General features: G+C 59.2%; 1 protein-coding gene across 3 annotated transcripts in view; it reads left to right on the top strand.

The window, feature by feature from the left end:
* LOC311518291 (uncharacterized protein) overlaps positions 1-18,842 on the top strand; it is a 44,793-nt gene that overhangs the window by 13,562 nt on the left and 12,389 nt on the right. Inside the window, exons 7-25 of one of the 3 annotated variants that reach the window (XM_084623968.1) lie at positions 768-886; positions 1,056-1,170; positions 2,080-2,166; positions 2,638-2,753; positions 3,718-3,865; positions 4,591-4,700; positions 5,092-5,182; positions 5,276-5,479; positions 5,851-5,988; positions 6,645-6,901; positions 7,313-7,436; positions 7,793-7,987; positions 8,910-9,065; positions 10,434-10,654; positions 11,622-11,799; positions 12,316-12,474; positions 13,197-13,589; positions 14,113-14,232; positions 16,430-18,292. In XM_084623968.1, the coding sequence (XP_084480094.1) occupies positions 768-886; positions 1,056-1,170; positions 2,080-2,166; positions 2,638-2,753; positions 3,718-3,865; positions 4,591-4,700; positions 5,092-5,182; positions 5,276-5,479; positions 5,851-5,988; positions 6,645-6,901; positions 7,313-7,436; positions 7,793-7,987; positions 8,910-9,065; positions 10,434-10,654; positions 11,622-11,799; positions 12,316-12,474; positions 13,197-13,589; positions 14,113-14,232; positions 16,430-18,292 (4,794 nt within the window). The remainder of the gene's footprint in view (positions 1-767; positions 887-1,055; positions 1,171-2,079; positions 2,167-2,637; positions 2,754-3,717; positions 3,866-4,590; positions 4,701-5,091; positions 5,183-5,275; positions 5,480-5,850; positions 5,989-6,644; positions 6,902-7,312; positions 7,437-7,792; positions 7,988-8,909; positions 9,066-10,433; positions 10,655-11,621; positions 11,800-12,315; positions 12,475-13,196; positions 13,590-14,112; positions 14,233-16,429; positions 18,293-18,842) is intronic. The other 2 variants (XM_084623969.1, XM_084623970.1) reach the window with 2 other exon arrangements.

The raw sequence follows: 18,842 nt of genomic DNA on the forward strand, positions 1-18,842 counted from the left end.
GAAATGGAGCTCATAGTCCTTAAGGCCTGAAGGGACCATCATGATCACCTAGTCTGAGCTCCTGCACCCTACAGGCCACAGAACCATTCCCACCCACTCCTATAACAGACTCATAACCTCTGGGTGAGTTACTGAAGCCCTCAAATCATGGTTTATAGACTTCAAGTTACAGAGAACCCACCATTTACACTAGTTTAAACCTGCAAGTGACCTATGCCCCCTGCTGCAGAGGAAGGCAAAAAAAAATCCCAGGGTCTCTGCCGATCTGACCCAGTGGAAAATTCCTTCCTGACCCCAAAATGGTGATCAGTTAAACCCTGAGCATGTGAATAAGACCCCCAGCCAGACATCTGGGAAAGAATTCTCTGTAGTAACTCAGAGCCCTCCCCAGCTAGTGTCCCATCACCAGCAACTGGAGATATTTGCTGCTAGCAGTCACAGATCAGCTACACGCCATTATAGGCAGTCCCATCATACCATCCCCGCCATAAACTTATCACGCTCAGCCTTGAAGCCAGTTAGGTTTTTTTCCCCCACTGCTTCCCTCGGAAGGCGGTTCCAGAGCTTCACTCCTCTGATGGGGAGAAACCTTTGCCTAATTTCAACCCTCAACTTGTTGATGGCCAGTTTATATCTATTTGTTCTTGTGTCCACATTGGTGCTCAACCGGAGCTGGAGCCAGGAGCTGATTTCTCCCTGGGGGACTGGCTCGTTGTGCTGGGCCAGGGGAGTTGGTGGAATTTCTCTTTTTCTCTGTCTGAGCGCAGGAGGAGCAGCAATTCCAGGGCCTGCATGAAGAGATGAACAGCCTGGCCCAGAAACTGGAGAAGCCTGGCAAGAGTGAGAGCAGGAGCATCTCTGCACGGCGCAAGCACCTCAATAAAATGTGAGTGGGGAGGAGTCACAGCTACCTGGGGGCTGCAGAGCCAGGCAGGCCGGGCACAGGGAGGTCTTGGCCTGTGAGTCACGTGACTGTGGGAATGGCTGAGGAGGCTGGGGGAGGCCGCACTGGGCAGCGCGATCTGCAATAACCTCCTCCTGCTTTCTCCGCCCAGGTGGCTGCGGCTCCAGGGGACCCTGAAGGAACAGCATGAGACCCTGCAGCTGGCCCTTGAGGCAGCTGCCTTCCTCCAGCAAGCGGACACGCTCCTCAGAGCCATCCACGCCAAGGTACCGCTGAGGGCTCAGAGCGGGATCAGCTCCGGCCCCATCGATGGTTTGAGGGGCGCGGGTGCAAGGATGGGAAGTTCTCATGCCGGGCTATAGGGACCTCCCAAAGCAAGGGCAGTTTGGAGAAGAGCCCACTCTTCTCTCAGCCCCTGACACCTGGGCTAGCACAGGGCTGGGGAGGGTGTGGAAGGAGTATTCTCCCCACCAGGGGGCCAGGGAGAAAGCTCTACAGCTCCCCCTTCACCCCCCCGCCCCGCCACGATTGGCTTGATGAGCAGTTTCTGCTCCTCCTTGGCCACCAGCTCGGCAGCAGCAGTACCGAATATCAAGGGAGTTAAGTAGGGAGAGGGGGACCCCCAATGCTGCGTGGAGAAAAAGAGCTTGGCTCTCCTGGCCAGTCAGAGTGTGAGCTACCCCACTGCCTGTGCCCCATCCCTATCAGGCACTTGGAACTGAGCTGAAGTGAGGACTCTCCCCAGCCCCAGGTTGTGAGCAGAGCCCAGCGTGAGAAGGAGGCCATGGGGGGGCCTGATGGAGGAGTACCACACTCTGCCTCTTCTTCCCTGGGGCCTGTCTTTACTCCCAGGAAATGGTGGACATTCCCTAGCATCTCTGGGAAGGTGACGTTCTGGGGACTCCCTGTTCTAGGGCTGAGTTACCAGCTCCCCTGCCTGCTCTGGAGTTGCCGCCTCCCTCAGCCAGACCCTTAGTTACATCATTGCTGGTGCTGCCAGGGCTGATGGCTCCTGTCACTGGGGAGCAGGATTGGAGGAGGGGATTCCTGTGTGACATGGGGTGGGGGATAGGATCACTCAGAGGGGATCCAAATGGCACAGAGGCACTGCAGAGAGCGGGGCCCTGTCCCCACCTTCCCCTAAGGGGTACAATGGGTGCTTCTGCTTCTTGCAGTGGAGGAACCTCTGTGGTGTGGGGAAGCAGGGGGACCCTGAGCCTGGCCGGGACCGAGACGTCAGGGATATTGCCAGCCAGGTCATGGTAAGTGTCGACATTGTGCTGTCCCAAACTCACCCGAAATGTCTCACCTGAGAGGTAAGGCATACTGCGTGTGCTCTGACGGGACATCTCCCCCCACCACCCGGCTCGGACACGGACATTACAGCCCCTAGCAGGGTGTGGCATGGGCAGAATGGCCTGGAGTCAAACCTTCATCTGGCCGAACTGCCAGCATCAAGGGGTAACAGGGGTGGCTGCATCCAGAGCTGCCTTCAGCTAACCAGACTGGCATCTCAGAGGGGCTGGATCTTGGGCAAGGTTTGGTGTGTGGAGAGGAGGGATCAGTGGGAGGGCTTGTTAGAAGGGAGCTGGGGCCCTGTGTCCTGCTGCTCACCTGCCCCTGGAGGGCTAACTCAGCATTTCCCAGGTAGCCTCTGTGCTCAGCTCTGGTCTCTGGATGGTCACCCTCAGCCAGCCCCATTAGCTCACTTCGTGCCCCTCTTGCTCCTCCAGATGTTGGATGTGACCGTGTCCCAGCTCATCAGCCTCCATCCCAGCCTGGCAGCACGAGTCCTGCACAAACACCGAGACGTCAAGGAGAGCTGGGCCCAGCTTCAGCAGGTGCTGAGGTACAGCAGAGCCTCGTAGCAACCCACTCACTAGCATCCCCCCTAAACACAGAGCAAGCCCAGGGCTGAATTTAGCAAAGCGGGTGCGTTCACAGGGGTCACTTGTTGCCCACTCCTGCCTCAAGACCTGGTGAGCAGAAGGGTGTGTGACTTGAAGCATGAGGGAGCCAGGACTCCTGGGTTCTATATCCAGCTCTGCACTTGTCTCATTGTGTGGCCCTGGAAGGCAGGTCCCTGCCCTGCTCTGTGCCTCAGTGTTCTCTTCTGTACACTGGGGAGAATGCTTCAGAGGAGGCTCTGAGGGCAGATGGAGTGACCTATGAGATGCACCAGAGTAACCTCTGCCCTTTGAGCTATTATTTGATTGACTTAGAGAGTGGGCTGCTTGAGTATCTCAGCCAATCACAAGACAGCATAGCCAGAAACAGGCAGGGTGGCTTTGGGTTTACACACATGCTGGTTCCTGAGTGGCTGAAGTTGCTCTTCCCCGACTTACAGAATCTGAATCCGTGGTCATGGCTGATCCCCACAAGCTTGGTGGAGTGGGAAAGGCGTTGGCTTGGCCCATTCTATGGATATGTTCAAATCTGAGCTGCCTGCCATTGGCAGCTGGGGTTTCAGCTCTGGGAAACAAGAGCTGGACTTTCCAAAGAGCTCAGCTCCCATTACACAGGTAGGGTCAGGCCGTTGGGAGCTACTGGGTGTACAGTGCTTTTGAAAATCTGGCCCTACTTCTCCGTCATCTGCTGGATTCCCCTGTATTGGGGCTCCCCACACCTGCCTGGAGCGGGGTCCCTGGGGCAGAACCCACATCAACTATTGGCTGCCATGAGCCAGACTCTGCTCCTGAGTCAACCCCAGAGGACTCACGGGGCCAGAACAGCTTAGAGCTCTCTTCCCCATTCTCTCTCCTCTTGCCTCTCACTCCCCACCCCTCGCCCTGTGTGTGCTCCCCATCTCCCAGGAATGAGAAGTCACCGTTGCTGGCCCTGGTGAGCAGTTTGCCGATGAGAGAGACCGATGCCCTGAGCCCTGAGCATACAGAAGCTGGCAGTGGGGGAGTTGCAGGGAGGGAAGCCGGAGACAAGCGGAGGAGGGTCCCGTTACGTATGGTGAATATAGTAGCTGGGGCCCTGCCCCTCTCCCCAGCCCTCCCCTTCCCTGCAACAAGAGCAGCCAAACCAGAGCCACTTCCCTTAGACACCCAGCAAAGGCACATGGGGAAAGAGCTTGAGCCCGTGAACCCTAAGTGACAGCTGTGTGACCCCTCTTGTGACACCCTCGCTAACGCTTGGGACCCCCCTCTATGAACTCTGAGTGATAAGCCTGTGATCACGTAAACCCTGGAACCTGTGTGCAGTGCCCCAGGTGACCTGTGTGTGGCTCTGAACACTGACCTGTGGGATGGTCTGGGAGTGCTGTATGTGCCCCACCTCTGCACACACCTGCCCCTTCATGCATCCCACACACCGGCTCAGATCCCCTCCTCCCAATACACCTTTGCCCAGGCCAACCTAGCACATGTTCCTGTGTGTCCCTCTGGGCTCTGACCTGCGTCCGTCTGTGATGTCGCCCTGGCACCTGGAATTCTGGATGGGCTGCACAGCAGCACCCGCCCCACCCACAGCCCCAGGGACCTGTCACCGGGCTTTGCTTTGGACCCTGTGCTGCTGCCAGGATGGCCCTGCTCCCTGGAGTGCTCTGTGTGTGGCAGCAGAGGAGTAGGTGTTAGGCCTGGTGCGGGGGGAGGCTGAGCTGGCTCTGTTGGTCCCCATTCCTCCACCTGGTGCTAGATGAGGGAGGAATGGGATCCTGGGAGGCTCCTGTTGTGTCCTAGGTGCAGAAGGACTTTGCAGGGAATGTGACGGAGCATGTGAGAGGCGAGGAGGGAAGCCCGAGCTCGCCAGGAGAGCAGGCCACTCCTGGCTGCCACAGCAACAGTAATAGGTACTGACTCGGCAGGCTGCTCCCAAGAATGGGGTCCAGGGTTGGGGTATAGGCCAGGTATTCCTTAGGAGGGGGGAGAGGGGAGGGGACCTAGAGCATTTGCTGGGCTAGGCCTGTTCTTTAGCTGTAAGAATCCATCCCCAGCTCCAGAACCTAGTCCCCAGAAGGGGCATAGCAGGCAGGGAAGGACATGGGCACCTGGGGTTTCCCTGGTACAGGCAGCTGCCCCCATGCCCTGAACCTGTGGGGCCCCCATGGCATGGATACCAGCCCCTGCCCTGCAGCTGTATCTCATATCTGTGATATGAGGCTGCCCTGGTCCTTTGGCAGAGCCTGCAGGGGTCCCTGTAGTAGGAGAGAAACTGTCCATGACTCTGCCTCTCTCCCGCAGGAGGAGGAAACCCCCAGGACAGTCGGATGCTGTGCGGGGCCCACCCCAGCAGGAGGCCAAGCTGCAGGACTTCTGTCAGGCTGCTAACGTGGTAACGTCTCAAATGAGCCAAGGCGCGTCCCAGCCCCTGTCCCTGGGTCCCAGCGTTGGGTGTTCCCCCATGTGTCTCCCCCTCTCCTCGCAGCCCCCCACGCCTCGGCTGGCAGTAACGCGCTGTCTCTCCTCCGGTGTGCGGCAGGCTGTGTCCTGGCTGAGGGAGAACGTAGGGCTCAGCATCCGGCTGAGCCAGGTGGAGGACGCAGAGAGCCTGGAGGCTGCACAGAGCCAGCAGGCCACGCTGCAGCAGGAGATCCTGGGCAACAGCTCCAGCATCGAGGCCCTGCTCATGGTGAGCACCAGCTGTGGGGTGCATACTGTGTGGGACGGGAAGTCCCCCTCTACAACTCGCTGCTGGGGATGCAGAGGGGGCGCCATGCTGATGGCATCCCCGGTGGCAGGTGTTTCGTGCAACTGGAGAATAACACTGGGTTCCCCTGCCAGGCACCTGGGGCGCCAGGAGGAGTTTCCTCTCCGCTGCCTTCTGGGGAGGGATGGGAGTGGGCAGTGAGATCCATGCCCCCTTGGTGGCCAGGGTCAGGGGGGCTGGGAAGGGCAGATCCCTGTCCTCAGCATGTGCCTCATTCTCAGGCCCCTCTAAGGGATTGCAGAGCGGGACGCCCAGGTGGGTGTCACCTGACAATGCGTGTCCGTGTCCCACAGGAAGGGCAGACGCTGCTGTGTGGCAGCCATGGAGGGAGACCTCAGGTGGAAGGCATCCTCCAGGAGCTGGAGGGGCTGTGGGAGGAGCTGCAGAGGAGGCACCGGGAGAACGGTGCGGCGCTGAGGGAGATTGATAAGGTGCGTGGTGCCATCTCTCTCTGCCAGGCATGAGCCCGTATCAGACAGAGGGGTGTGAGCAGGGCGGGAAGGGGGTGCACACGAGACACAGGGGCAGCCCCAGTGCAGGCACTGGTGGGACAGGGATCGCTGTGCCCGTTCTCTGGGCTGTGCTGGTGCAGGGGCCATCTTGAGCCTCGGCTGCAGCCCCCTGCAAGGGAGTCTCCCGGGGAGTGTCAGCAGGGTGCGGGGTGATGGCCCTGGCTGCCTGGCCTTCCCCAAAGATCAGTTAGCCCAGTGCCATGCACACCACCTGGGAGGGACAGGTGCCCTGTGTGGAGCCAGCTCAGGAAGCCTCTGCTCCTCCAGCTGGATCTGGCACTACAGTGGCCTCCATGCTGGCACAGCCAGGACTGCCCCTGCTGTGTCTGAGATGCCTCCAGGTGGGCAACCGGGTGCTGTTTGTGCTGCAGCATGGAGAGCCCTGCGATGGTCCATGGAAACGTGCTGCCCTGGGTGGGATAGCACGGTGCTGGGTCACACCGAACTGGTCTTCCCTGCGACACGATGCCACGGCGCCCTCAGGGGCTTTCATTCCTGCCCACCCTGAGGCTGGGACAGAGGGGTATCTGGCCTGGGAGGTCCTGTCTGTCCCACTCTCCAATCTCTTCCTGCAGGTTCTGCGGTTGGTGGGAGAGCTGGATGGGGCTGAGCAGTGGCTGCAGGGGGTGGTGGGCTCGCTGTCGGAGCCCGCCACCATGAGGAGCCCAGAGGAACTCCGCAGGGACCTCCAGGAGATCAGCTGCTTGGAGAACCAGGTCCTGTTGTGGGGCATCAAGCTCCAAGCCCTGCGGGAGGAGATGGGGAGAGAGCCCTCTGCAGAGCACGTGATGGCTGGGAAGATTCAGAGCAAGGTGGAGATGATGGAGGAGAAGTGAGTCCTGGGGAAACAGGACTGGGAACTGGACTACGGGGAGCACAGGCTGCTGGAGTGGGAGGTAGTGTCAGGGGATGTGAGGAAGAGATGAGGTTGGAGGAGTGTGAGGGGATTCTCCCCTCTGGGGAGGATGTGGCATCAGAGAGGTGAGAGGGGATCCCCTGAGGGCAGCCTTGAGGAATGGGAGGGGACAGTGGTGTCAGAGGGGTGGGAGACCTCCAATGGGACGACCTTGGGGGATGGAAGGGGGTGGCTGTGTCAGTGGGGTGGGAGCCCCCTGGGGGGCAGCACTGGGGAATGGCAGCACTGAAGGGTCGGGAGGGGATTTCCCTGCAGTGGGAAGGAGGATCCCCCTGCCTCGCTGCCTCTCCGTGTGCTCCTGCCCCACTGCTGCGTTTGCTGTGCCAGGTTGGGGTGCGTGCGGGCGGCCCTGCAGCGGCGGGCGGAGGACCTGCGCGATTCCCTGGTGCTGTCTGAGTTCCTGCAGAATGTGCAACAGGAGGAGGTGCTGAGCCAGAAGAACAGCACGCTGGTGAGGAGTGAGTGGGGATGGGCCTGGACTCGGGCCCCCATTGGGAATCCCATCCCTGCTGGGTCAGTCTGGGTGGAGGGGCCCTACTGCTGACTGAGTGAGGTCAGGGGTTGGGTGGGGGATAACTGGAACCCCTCGCTTTCCAGCGTCACCCCCAGCAGCTGCCAGTGTTTGCTCTGAGGTGGGGGAGGCACAGTGGCCACTGACCTCAATCCTGGGGAATGGCTGAGATCAGCAACCCTGAGTGCATGGTGAGGAGGCTCCACGGGACCCCTCGCAGGCCAGGTGGTGCCAGAATCACCCCACGTGTCCCAGTCTCTCTCTAAAGCTCCAGCGTCCCTGTGTGTTTGCTTTAGCCCGGGACCAGCAGGCTGGGCTCCCAGGAGCCTGTGCACCTCCCCTTGGCCCAGGCTGGGCAGCAGCTGAGCCGTGAGGACATGAGCAGCCCCCTGGGTGAGCTGCAGGAGGCTGTGGAGATGCTGAACGACGTGGTGAAGGAGCGGGAGCGAGTCATGGAGGCAGCAGCTGAAACTGAGAGTCTGGAGCGCCTGGTAAGGGACCTGGCGTGAGGAGCCTTTGACTGAGAAGGAGGGGGTAACACACCACTAGTGGCCATGCGGAGCACGGCTGGCTCAGTCAGAGGTGAGGGCAGAACAGTAGAGTCTGACTGAAGGGGGGCTCCTATGCATAGTGCCAGCCTGAGAGAGTAGGGTCTAGTACAGGGGTGGCCAACCTGCAGCTCCGGAGCCGCATGCGGCTCTTCAGAAGTGAATACGCGGCTCCTGGTAAAGGCACCGACTCCGGGGCTGGAGCTGCAGGCGCCAACTTGCCAGTGTGCCGGGGGGTGCTCACGGCTCAACCCCCTGCTCTGCCCCAAGCCCTGCCCCCTCTCCACCCCTTCCCCCGAGCCTGCCATGCCCTCGCTCTCCCCCCCTCTGCACCAGAGCCTCTGACACACCAGGTAACAGCTGATTGTGGTGGGTGGGAGGCGTGGGGAGGAAGTGGGAGGCACTGATTGGCGGGGCTGACGGTGGGCAGGAGGTGCTGCAGGTTGGAGTGGGGGGAGCTGCTGGGGGGCTGCTGGGGTATTACTGTGGCTCTTTGGCAATGTACATTGGTAAATTCTGGCTCCTTCTCAGCCTCAGGCTGGCCGCCCCTGGTCTAGTGATTAGAGCAGGGGGCTGGGAGCCAGGACTCCTGGGTTCTATTCCTGACCCTGGAAGGGGAGTGTGTTCTAGAGCAGGGGACTGGGAGACAGGACTCCTGGGTCCTATACCTGTCCCTAGGAGTGGAGTCTGTCCTAGTGGTTAGAGCAGGGGGTTGGGAGCCAAGGCTGAGGCAGCTGATGCTAGTGCTGCACAGTTATCCCTATTCTTCTTCTGCGCCCCACAGCTTGCTAGCATCCGTGTGAGGACAAGGAGCATCTCTGAAGGGAGCTCACACTGGGGTTCACCTCACTTTTCTCTCTCCCAGCTTGCCAGAGTCTTTCCACGCATGGAGGCCATTCGATGCAGAGCGGAGGCTCTGGCCCGTGATATCGCCCAGGTGGAGAGTGGCTTTGTCACAGTGAAGAGTGAGCTGGACCTGCAGGGGCTGCAGGGGCTGCTGAGCCAGCAGCAGGAGATGGAGGTGAGTCCCAGAGACTGCGCCGCTCTGACTTGCCATGGTGAGTGGAGTCACCGATGGCCTCTACTGGCTTCCTGGGAGCCTTGCAGTGCCTTGGCATGTTGCCAGGCATGTTGGAGCTAGGGGTTACCAAGGGTGTCAGGAGTAGAGACGAGGTCACCTCAGGGAGACTCTAGCCCTCAGGCCCAAGAGCCATAAGCCCTGGCCTTTTATGAAGGGCTCACTGGAATTTTCCAGCTGTCTCTAGGCCTTTCCTGTCAACTCCCCCTGTGGCCAGGCAGGGAGAGGGGAAGGGATTGCGTCAGCCCCTGTGTGCCAAGGTCTGGCTGCCAACAACTCACACATCTTTCCATTCTGCATCCCCATGGAGGGAACCAGCTCCATGCAGAGCAGAGCGGAACTGTCTGCTGGGAAACCTGGATCCCTCTTCACCCTGCTGCTCCCCCATCCCCTGCTCCCCCACCCCCTGCTCCCCACAAATCACAGATCCCCTGCTCCCCCACCCTCTGCGCCCCACAGCCTGCTCCCTCATCTCCTGCTCCCCCACAGAGCACAGCTCCCCTTGTGCCCCGACAGCCTGCACCCCCATCCCCTGTACCGCCATCCCCTGCACCCCACAGAGCACAGCTGCCCCTGCTCCCCCATCCCTTGCTCCCCCATCCCCTGCTCCTCACAGAGCACAGCTCCTCCTGTGCCACCATGGCCTGCTCCCCTGTCCCCTGCTCCCCGCAAAGCACAGCTCCCCTGGTCTCCCACAACTTGCTCCCCCACCCCCTGCACCCCACAGAGCACAGCTCCCCCTGCTTCCCCATCCCCTGCTTCCCCATCCCCTTCTTCCCCATCCTCTGCTCCCCCATGCCCTGCACCCTGCAGAGCACAGCTCCCCACAGAGCATATCTCCCCCTGCACTCCCATCCCCTGTCGCACAGGAGAGATGATAAAGTAGAGGCTGCTCCCATGGTCAGGGGCTCAGTGCTCGGAGCTGTATGCAGGAGGATCAGGTGTGGGTCCTAACTCTCTACATTGCATTTCCTGCGATGCTGAAGGGATTCAGCCTGGTGGCCTAGTGGCTAATGTCTGCCCCTGTCATGCAGGGGGCCTGGGTTTGGGTGCCATCTCTAGGTACCAGTGCCTGAGGGAGTCAGCCCAGTGCTTTGCCCTGCCATGTTGATTCCCAACCCTGATCTTTTTCCCCAAGTGGGAGGGGAAGGAAACAACTTGGCAAGCCAAGTAGGCAGGGTTGCCTCGGTCCCCTCCTGTCTTCAGGCAGAGAGGCAGAAAAACACTCCCCCATGGGGAAGGGAGCTGGGAGCCCCCTGCCAAGAGGGTCTCTTTTACGTGTCCAGAGTCCTTTTGTCTTATGTCCCCTAGTTCAACATGTCCGAGGCGCTGGAGGGGGACGTGGAGAAGCTGGAGAAGGCAGTCATCCACTTGGAAAAGCTCTGCCCAGCTCGGATGCATGACATGGGCCCAGAGATCCAGGGGACGCTGCAGGCCTGGGAGGAGCTGCAAAAGCTGGTGCTGGAGAACAAGGGCCATGTGCAGCAGGCCAGTCTGCTGCAGCAGTTCTTTGGAGATTACTTAGCCATGATGTAAGTGGCTGCAGCCTGCATGGCGTCTTCCCTTCCAACTGCCTTTGTGATCCAGCCGGCCCTGCCTGTAAAGTTGGGATCCAGGGAGGACAGCCTGAGGGCTGGTGCTCAGCTTGGGGTTCACAAGTGTCTGGCCAGGTGTTGCTCTCTGGGGAGCAGACTGGGGAGGTGCAAGGGGAGCTGAAATAGCTCCCTGGGGAAAGTCAGATGTCCAGAGAACCCCAGGATGTTTGCCACTCTTCTGTCGCTCCCCAGGCTTCCACATCATCTCCTAGCCCTTGCCTTTCCCTTCCTCCCATATTTTCCCTCAGCCTCCAGCCCTCACATTCTCCCTCTCTCTGCCCCCATGGCTTCCTGGGCTCGCCGCAGAGCCTGATGGTGGCCATCGTCCCCGAAGGCAGCCCGGCTGTAGTCCCGGTGAGAACTATGGGTGACGTCTGTGCTTGGGAAGCCGGAGCGCCACCAGCACAGCTGTAGGGAAATGGCAGCGGGCAGCCTGCGGTTTCAGTCGCACTGAGAGCAATGGGAGGCGATGGCAGAAATTCGCAGGAAAGCTGCAGGAGTCCATGGGAAGCGTTAACAACACACCAAGCGCCACAACAGTCGCAGTCGCATCCTGTCAGGTGGCAGCTCTGTTCATGCCTCAGAGGGGGGTGGGGGAACTCCCTGCTGCAGAGACTGAGTTAGAGCATGGCCATTTCCTCTGCCTTCCTTGCTGGCCAAACCCATGGAGCAGGGGGCCAGTCACTGAAGGGACGTTCTCTGGATAGTTTGACCTAGCGGAGACTCAAACCCTGGCATGGAAGATCCGGCTCAGCCTGCAGCCTGGAGGGAGTTCCTCACCTGTGCCCTCCTAGGACGGGGTGGGGAGAGGGGAGGAGAGCACTGGCTACGGTTTGGTTCGGCAGCTGTATTCCCTCCAGTCGTCCCAGTGGCTCCTTATGGCCCTGTCCCCTTGTCTTCGCAGCTCCTGGACAGAGGACACAAGGGCTCAGATCTTTTCGGAGAGCGTGAGTGCTCATGGGCTCCCAGAGACTCAGTGGGAGGAGCTAGAGAGGAAAATTGAGGGCAAGTTCAAGGAGTTTGAGGAGCTGGCATCCACCGGGCAGACGCTGGTGTCCGAGGAGCACTACCTGAGTGAGACGGTAAGCAGGAGGTGGACTGGGGGATGCTTCATGAGCTCCCCATTGAAAACCCTGGGGGCTCAGCCTCTGGCCTGGTACAGGGCAGATGGAACCTGCTGGGTCATCAGAGAGGTGAGTCCTCTGCATAGTGCCCAGCCAAACCATTCACTTATGGGAGCCCAGTGAGACAGATTTACCAAGAAGCCATTTAGTGCTCAGGGGGAGCCAGCCTCAACCACCCACCCTGCAAGGGGCAGTCAGACCACCCCGCTGGCTGGGGTGGTTACCCATGTGATGGATACTGAACACAGACCTGCTGGGGCTCAGCTTCTTTTCCAGACCTGACCCCAAAGGGCCCATTATGAAGTTGTTCCTGAAGAAAGCACCACTCCCCAGTCCCCAACGAAGGGTTCTCAGCATCCTACGCTCCCCATTGGCTTCTCTGTCCCCGATCCCAGGGTGAAGTTGTGTCTGGGGAGTAGAGGAGGGGAGCTGAAGTTCTCACAGGAGCCCTTGGCATCTTTGTTCTCCCGGTAGATAAAGGAACGCCTGGAGGAGCTGCAGAGCATGCTGGGATGGGTGCTGGTGCGCTGGCGAGCACAGAAACACCACTGGGATTCTGGGAACAAGAGTGCTGGCAAAAAGGGCCAAGACGGTCCCGTGGACTCTGTGCTGAGTGTGTCCCCCAGCTGCCAGGTGAGTCCGTAGCTGCTGTGGGACAGTCTGCAAGCAGGGATGGGTCAGGCCGCTGTTTGCTCAGCCCAGCTGAGGCGCCTCTCTTGGCACAATGAAAGGCCTCTGCACAAGGCCAGCATGGGACAGGAGCAGATACACAGGCATTGTGTCCACCAGGGCAAAAATCAGGGAGACTCACATAAACCATGGTGGCTGTTTCCGTCTGGAGAATCTCAGGGAAGCCGTACACCACAGGCTGGCTAGCGGTTAAAGCAGAGGACCAGCAGTCAGGGCTCTTGGGTTCTAGCCCTGGAGCTGCTACTCACTCTGCAGCCTTGAGTGACTCCCAGCCCTGCTCTGTGCCTCAGTTTCCCCGCCTGCAACACAGGGGTAATGCTCCTGATCCACCTCCCAGAGTGGGGGTGGCGGCTGTGAAGCTGAATTAATTCGTGCCTGTAAAGCACTTGGAGATCCGTGCGTCCAGACTGCCTTTGGCATCCAGTGCTGTCATGTACAGAGTGTGAGAGTCCTAGGGCTCCTGCGGGGGAGACCACCAAATCCCACTGCACACCCATAGTACAGAGAAGTGCAGGAGGGGGCACAGCAGAGTGGAATGGGGGGCGGAGGAACCAGGTGTAGGGCAGGGGGGTATCATGGCACCGGGGAGGGAAAGGAAGTGCACAGGACAGGGGGCAGGCCATTCCCACAACCCCACCTCTTCACTGTCTTCTATTACTTCCCAGGACCCATGCGCCCAAGCAGCTGTGCCCGGAGCAGATGGCATCCTGGGCCCTAACACTTCTAAAGGGCCTCAGCCCACATTGTGCTCCCTCACCCCACCACAGCTCCAGAGGCAAGAGAGGGAAGTGGCCTGTCCTTCCGCCCCATCTATCCCAGATGCCCTCCGAGGGCTGGAGCAAAGCTGGGAAGATCCTGGGGACTCCACCCCATTGGAGGTGGAAACCACCAAGGAGACTTTAGTTCTGGATCCCTCAGAGTCCCCAGTGCTGCTGGTGCCGCAGTCTGGGCCCAGCAGCCTGGGCGGGACAGTCAACTTGATCCTGAGTATTGGCAAGAAGGGGGAGAAGAAGCTGCAGCTGGCTGGAGCGATGCCGGGGGAAGAGTCCCTGCACAGGGTAGGTGATGTCATGCTGGGGAGACACACGGCTTTGTCAGGGCTGCTAGCTTGTGCTGTGCACAGGAGGCTTGGTGCGAGGGGAGACGGGAGAGACCATGTTTCTCGATAGAGCTGCCTAGGGGAGCTGTGCCCCAGATCAGAGCTTGTCCAACTGCAGGTGAATTCAGGGCTGTGGCTTTGTAGGGCTTGGAAACTGCCAGGTGCACTTGGAAGGGCATGGCAGAGTGGGGGTGTTTCCAGGTGAACCCAGACCCCCGGGGCTGAGGCTGAGCAGCGGAGAGCTCAGGAGATTCTCGGATGAATCAAGAGCGAAGCAGGTGGACACTCTGGACTAGGGAGCCCCAGCCCCGGTGTCCCTGCCACTCGGGTTGGCAGATACAGCACAAGCTCCCTTGGATTTCAAGCAGGGGGCTGGCCTTTAGCACTGTGGCCCCCCTTCTCCCCTCCTCCTCCTCGCTGTAACAGGCCACCCGCTCTCCTCCCTCAATTTTCTTTTTGTGTCTCTCTTTCCCCACACTCAGCTCCCTGGCACTAAACCCTCAGGCTGTAAAACCTTTTGGAAGCGTTGCCAGGGGCTTTTAGGAAACACTTTGGGTAGTTTAAAGCGAAAGAAAAAGCCGTCTCGCCAGCCCGTGGAAGAGGTAACGTCCCAGGGGCTGCATGCCGGGCACAGTGGCTGCATGGCGTGAGCTTGCCCTATACTAACACACCGTCCTGTCCCCGTGAGTCCCTCTGTGTCCTCTCTCTGACACTGCTCCTGGTCCCCGCTGGCTCCTGGCCAAGAGGCCAGGCTAAGGCTTATCCCCCTGCTAGAAGAGCTGCAGCAGTGGAGGGGGTGAACAGGGAGGGCACCATGCCATCCTGATAACCCTGCCATGAGAAATGGCCTCCCAAGGGCTGCCTGGTGTCACAGTACTCCACAGAATGAGGTCAGTGCACCAGCTGGCCCAGTGGGGCTAGGGAATGGGCTACTGGGCCTCTCACCTCTCGGACACCAGTTGCTGTCTGGCCCCTATTGGTAAGTGGTTTCCATCTGCTGGCTGTTGGGAGGTGAAATGAGTCAGAAGGTCTCAGTCCAGTCACCAGGGGGCAGCTCTCCAAACCCACAATCCAGCCGGTGGTGACAAGTCCTGTTGCCAGCCTGAGCAGAGAAGCCAAGGCCTGAATGTGCCAGGGAGCCCTGGGGCAGACTGGTGGCGGGAGGGTGTGTTGCATGAGCCAGGCCTGTCCTGGGGATACTTAGAGGGCTTCGGGGCTGTGAGGCAGGCACTTTTACTGGTGCTGCTTTCACACAGAATTGTGTTTGTTTAATGCTCCCTATCTTGTGTATTTCTATCCTGAGGGGGTTTCCCGGGAGCTCTCGGAATCAGCAAAAACCCAGCACAGAGAAGCTGAGCAGATCCCAGTGTGCACCATCGCTGGACAGTCACAGGCTTAGGGCAGGTGCTTAGGTGTGAGGCAGGCTTAGGACTCAGTGCTACATGAGCTGGGCCGGCGCTCGGAAGCAGAGCTGTGACCTGACCAGGCCCCTACAGGAATAGTTCATTCACTTGAACAGGACAGAGGAACAGGGAGCCAGCCAGAAGACTCAGGGATAGCAGGCAGCATCCAGCCTTGAATTCAGGGAAGTGCTGATCCATTCCCCCCGCCACAGGAGGGTGGAGGTCTTTGCCAGCATCCTCACCCAGCCTCAGGCTGCGCAGACCTGCTAAAGAATCTGCCTGTTCCAGTGGGAAAGGCCAGGAAGATCTGTGAGCATGGAAGAGGGGGAGGTGTCTTAGAGCAGGGCTGCCCAACTTACTGGCCCACCCGAACATTTCATAAGGCCCATGGCCGGTTTGAACACAATATATTAATGGCCGATTCATTAGCGTTTTGTCATCATGTGTACATCATTTAGTTTACATGTGTGTGTAAATAGACGATACTGTACATAGAAACACGTATGAAACAAGCTGAACTTAAAATATAAATCAATACAGGTGACTTTAAATTTTATTAAAATACGTAGAATGTGTTTGGCCCACAGCAGGTTGTGCGTAGATTTCTGTGGCCCTCCTGTGTAATAAGTTTGAGCAGCACTGGCTTGGAGTAAGAAACAGGCACCTTTGCTGAGTGGTGGGGAACGCAGGGACAGTGCGAGTCCCAAGAGCTCAGAGTCCTCCCACTTGGCACAAACAGGAGGGAGCAAAATCCCAGCATCAGGGCACCAGCAGCGACTGAGTCTCCTTTGCTAGATGGGCTCCAGCCGGCAAAGGGTACAGGGAGGGGATCGGTGCTATTTGAACGATTTAGCCAGCCTCTGCTATACTGGGGCAGCCAGAGGGCCTGTGGGGTTTTGCAACTGCTAGCCTCTGTAATATGAAGGGGCACTACTACTACTGCACTACATCTCCCAGCATGCCAAGCCACTGAGTGCCCTGGAAGCATTGCATGCTGGGATCTGTAGTCCCAGGCACATCACAGGTGTTGGGGGCACAATTAGGAGCAGCCCAACTGGTGAGTTGGCCAGTGCAGCCCCCATTCAGGCAGCACTGGGTTTGCCCCACACTAGAAAAGGACTGTGGGAGCTGGTCCCCAGCAATGAAGCCAAGTGACTGTAACATCCTGGAATGCGCCTTGGGTTGCCTGACCCCGCTGGCCACTGTGTGACGAGAATGAGGCTTACTGTGATGTGTGACTGACAGCTGGGCAGGAGGAGCCATGTGCCAGTGTATGCCATTAAGGACCCAGCCCATGAGCGGGTCCAGGGCCATGCCCACACAGGTTTGGGCACTAGTGACTTGGAGCGTTTCAACGGGTTAGTCTCACGTCTCTCCCCACCCTTGTGTTTCCCAGGTGAGCACCTACCTGCATGTGAAGGAGAAAGAGGGGGATCGAGACGCCACCTGCAGGAGCTCGACCATGCCACGGCTAGCCAAGCGAGCGCCCACCATAGCACATGTTTCCCTGGTCCCAAGCCCCGGGCCTGAGGCCGCCTTCCACACCCTGCCTAAGATCAGCTCCGGCTCCCTCCTCAGCAGCCTGAAGAGAAAGGGTCAGGCAAAGGCAGAGGATGCTCAGCTGCTCACATTGCAGGGCATCGTGGGAGCAGGTCCCAGCAGGCTACAGCCTTTGCTTGAGGAGAAGCACAATCCCAGCAACACTTGGCCTCCCAAGTGCAGCAGCGGGAAGAAGTTGGCAGGGAGACCTCCGAACCCCAGGCTTGGGCAGCTGCTGGACCTTGTGAAGAATCCGCTGGGGACGGCCATTGAGGCAGAATGTGGCATTGTCAGCGCGGCATCTAGTGGCCCCAAAGCTGAATTCCTGAGCCAAGCCTGGGGGCCCAGTAGTTCCCAGCTGGCAGTGGCGAAGAGTGCTTGCCAGCACCTTTCCCTGGGGTCCGTATTGAGCTTGGAGCTGCCCAAGGACCTTGGTCTCCTTGGTAATGTCCAGGACGCCATTAAAGTAGCACAGAAGGAGGTGCCAGGAGGGGAGGAGGTGAGGCAGGATGGTGGGGCGATTCCATGGGACACCGGTGAGGCAGAGAGGGAGGTGAATGGGGCCAGCCTGCGGAAGGAGACACTGAACCAGGCGCTGGCCACATGCCAAAGGCCCAGAGGGCCAAGGGATGCTTTCAGGAAGGCTCCTAAGAGCGAGGGAGGCACCTGGTTCGAAGAGGTGAGTTTCAGCCCGAGCTACCGCAGGCCAAAGGCGCAGGGCATTGGTGCCACCCCCTGTGGGGAGGAGCAGTGGACTCCCAGGAGCCAGGGCAGTGGCAGTGATGATTTCCTGGACTTCAGACTGAACCGGCTCTCCCGCATCAGCGTGCTGCATGAGCAGATTGGGCGCGAGTGGGACAAGCTGGCAGCCACACTGGGCACGTCCGGCAGCGCAAAGGCCGAGAAGCCAGCAGGCTGCAAACCCAGACTCGAAGAAGCATCTAAGGTGGAGCTCAGGCCTTCTCCCACTAAGTACACGAGTGGTGCCGGAGGGGACCCCAGCACAGCCAAACCAGAGCATCCCGCAGTGAATGGCAAGCTAAAGGAAGATCCCCCAGAGCATCGGCTAGAGTCTGCCCCCTTCCAGGAGGCCTTGGAGGAAAGCCTGATGGCACGCTCTGGAAGGTGTGCAAAGCTACCGACCCTGCTGTCTGTGTCTGAATGCCAGCTCGGTGCCCAGCCACGTAGCCTCATGTCGGCAGGGTTAGACCGCCAGGGCCTGGCTCCAGATGGAAGGGCGGCCGGATCAGGGCTGTCCAAAGGGGCAAAGCTCCCAGGCTCAGCTGAGATTTGCCACCCTGACCACGAGCTGTTTGAAGAGGAGGAGGAGGAGCTCCAGGCCATCTGGAGGAACGTGGAGGGACGCAACAAGCAGAGCCCCTGTGCGGACACTGATGCCCACCCCATGTCGCGGAACAAGGCAGACAAGGCACAGAGCCCAGAGGTTTCCCGTGGGAGACTGATCTTAACATCAGCGAATAATGTGCTGGTAGCCAAGTTCACCCTTCCCAACTCCACCCAGCTCCTTCAGAGCCCAGACGGGGAAAGAGAAACCAGTGATGGGCACGGTAGTGAGGGCAGCCCACGCGGGTTCTGGGCATCCTTCCCCTGTCAAGACGAGCCCTGTGGGGTAAAGGAGGCTGCATCCATGGGATCAGTGGAGGGCAGCTGCCCACAGAACCAGCAGAAGCATCAGGAAGAGGACAGAGACGTTGGCAAGGTTAGTGGGCTCTGTGTACTGTTTCTTAGGGGCTGGGGGAGACCTGCCAGAAGCTGTACTGTCCCCTTTGCACACTCTCAGGCACTGCAGTGATCGGTCCGGATAACTAGATATTCCCTGCTTTATACCAGGCCTCTGAGCCACGGTTCCCCTGGCTAACCTGCTCCTGCACTGGCCACAAAGGGTCACTCATGAGCAGCACGTGGGGCTTAGCTGGCTGTCCGAACACCATCTCCAACCTGTGCCAAGGCTCAAACCCAAACCTCACCCACAGCAATCAGCAGGGTCAAACCCAAGCGTTTCAGCACCAAAATCACCTCCTCCTGCCACTTGAGTTGAAGCAGTAATTCTGCTAGCTGGGAGTCAGGAGCAGGCTAAGATAGGTGCAGAGACTGGCCGCTAGAGGGAGATGTGATCCCATGCTCTAACCCAGTGGCTCTCAACCTTTCCAGACTACTGGACCCCTTTTCAGGAGTCTGATTTGTTTTGCGTACCCCCAAGTTTCATCTCACTTAAAAACTACTTGCTTACAGAATCAGACATAAAAATA

This window comes from Lepidochelys olivacea (genome assembly GCF_965140295.1).
Source record: "Lepidochelys olivacea isolate rLepOli2 genome assembly, chromosome: 3".
Classification (NCBI taxonomy): Eukaryota; Metazoa; Chordata; order Testudines; family Cheloniidae; genus Lepidochelys; species Lepidochelys olivacea.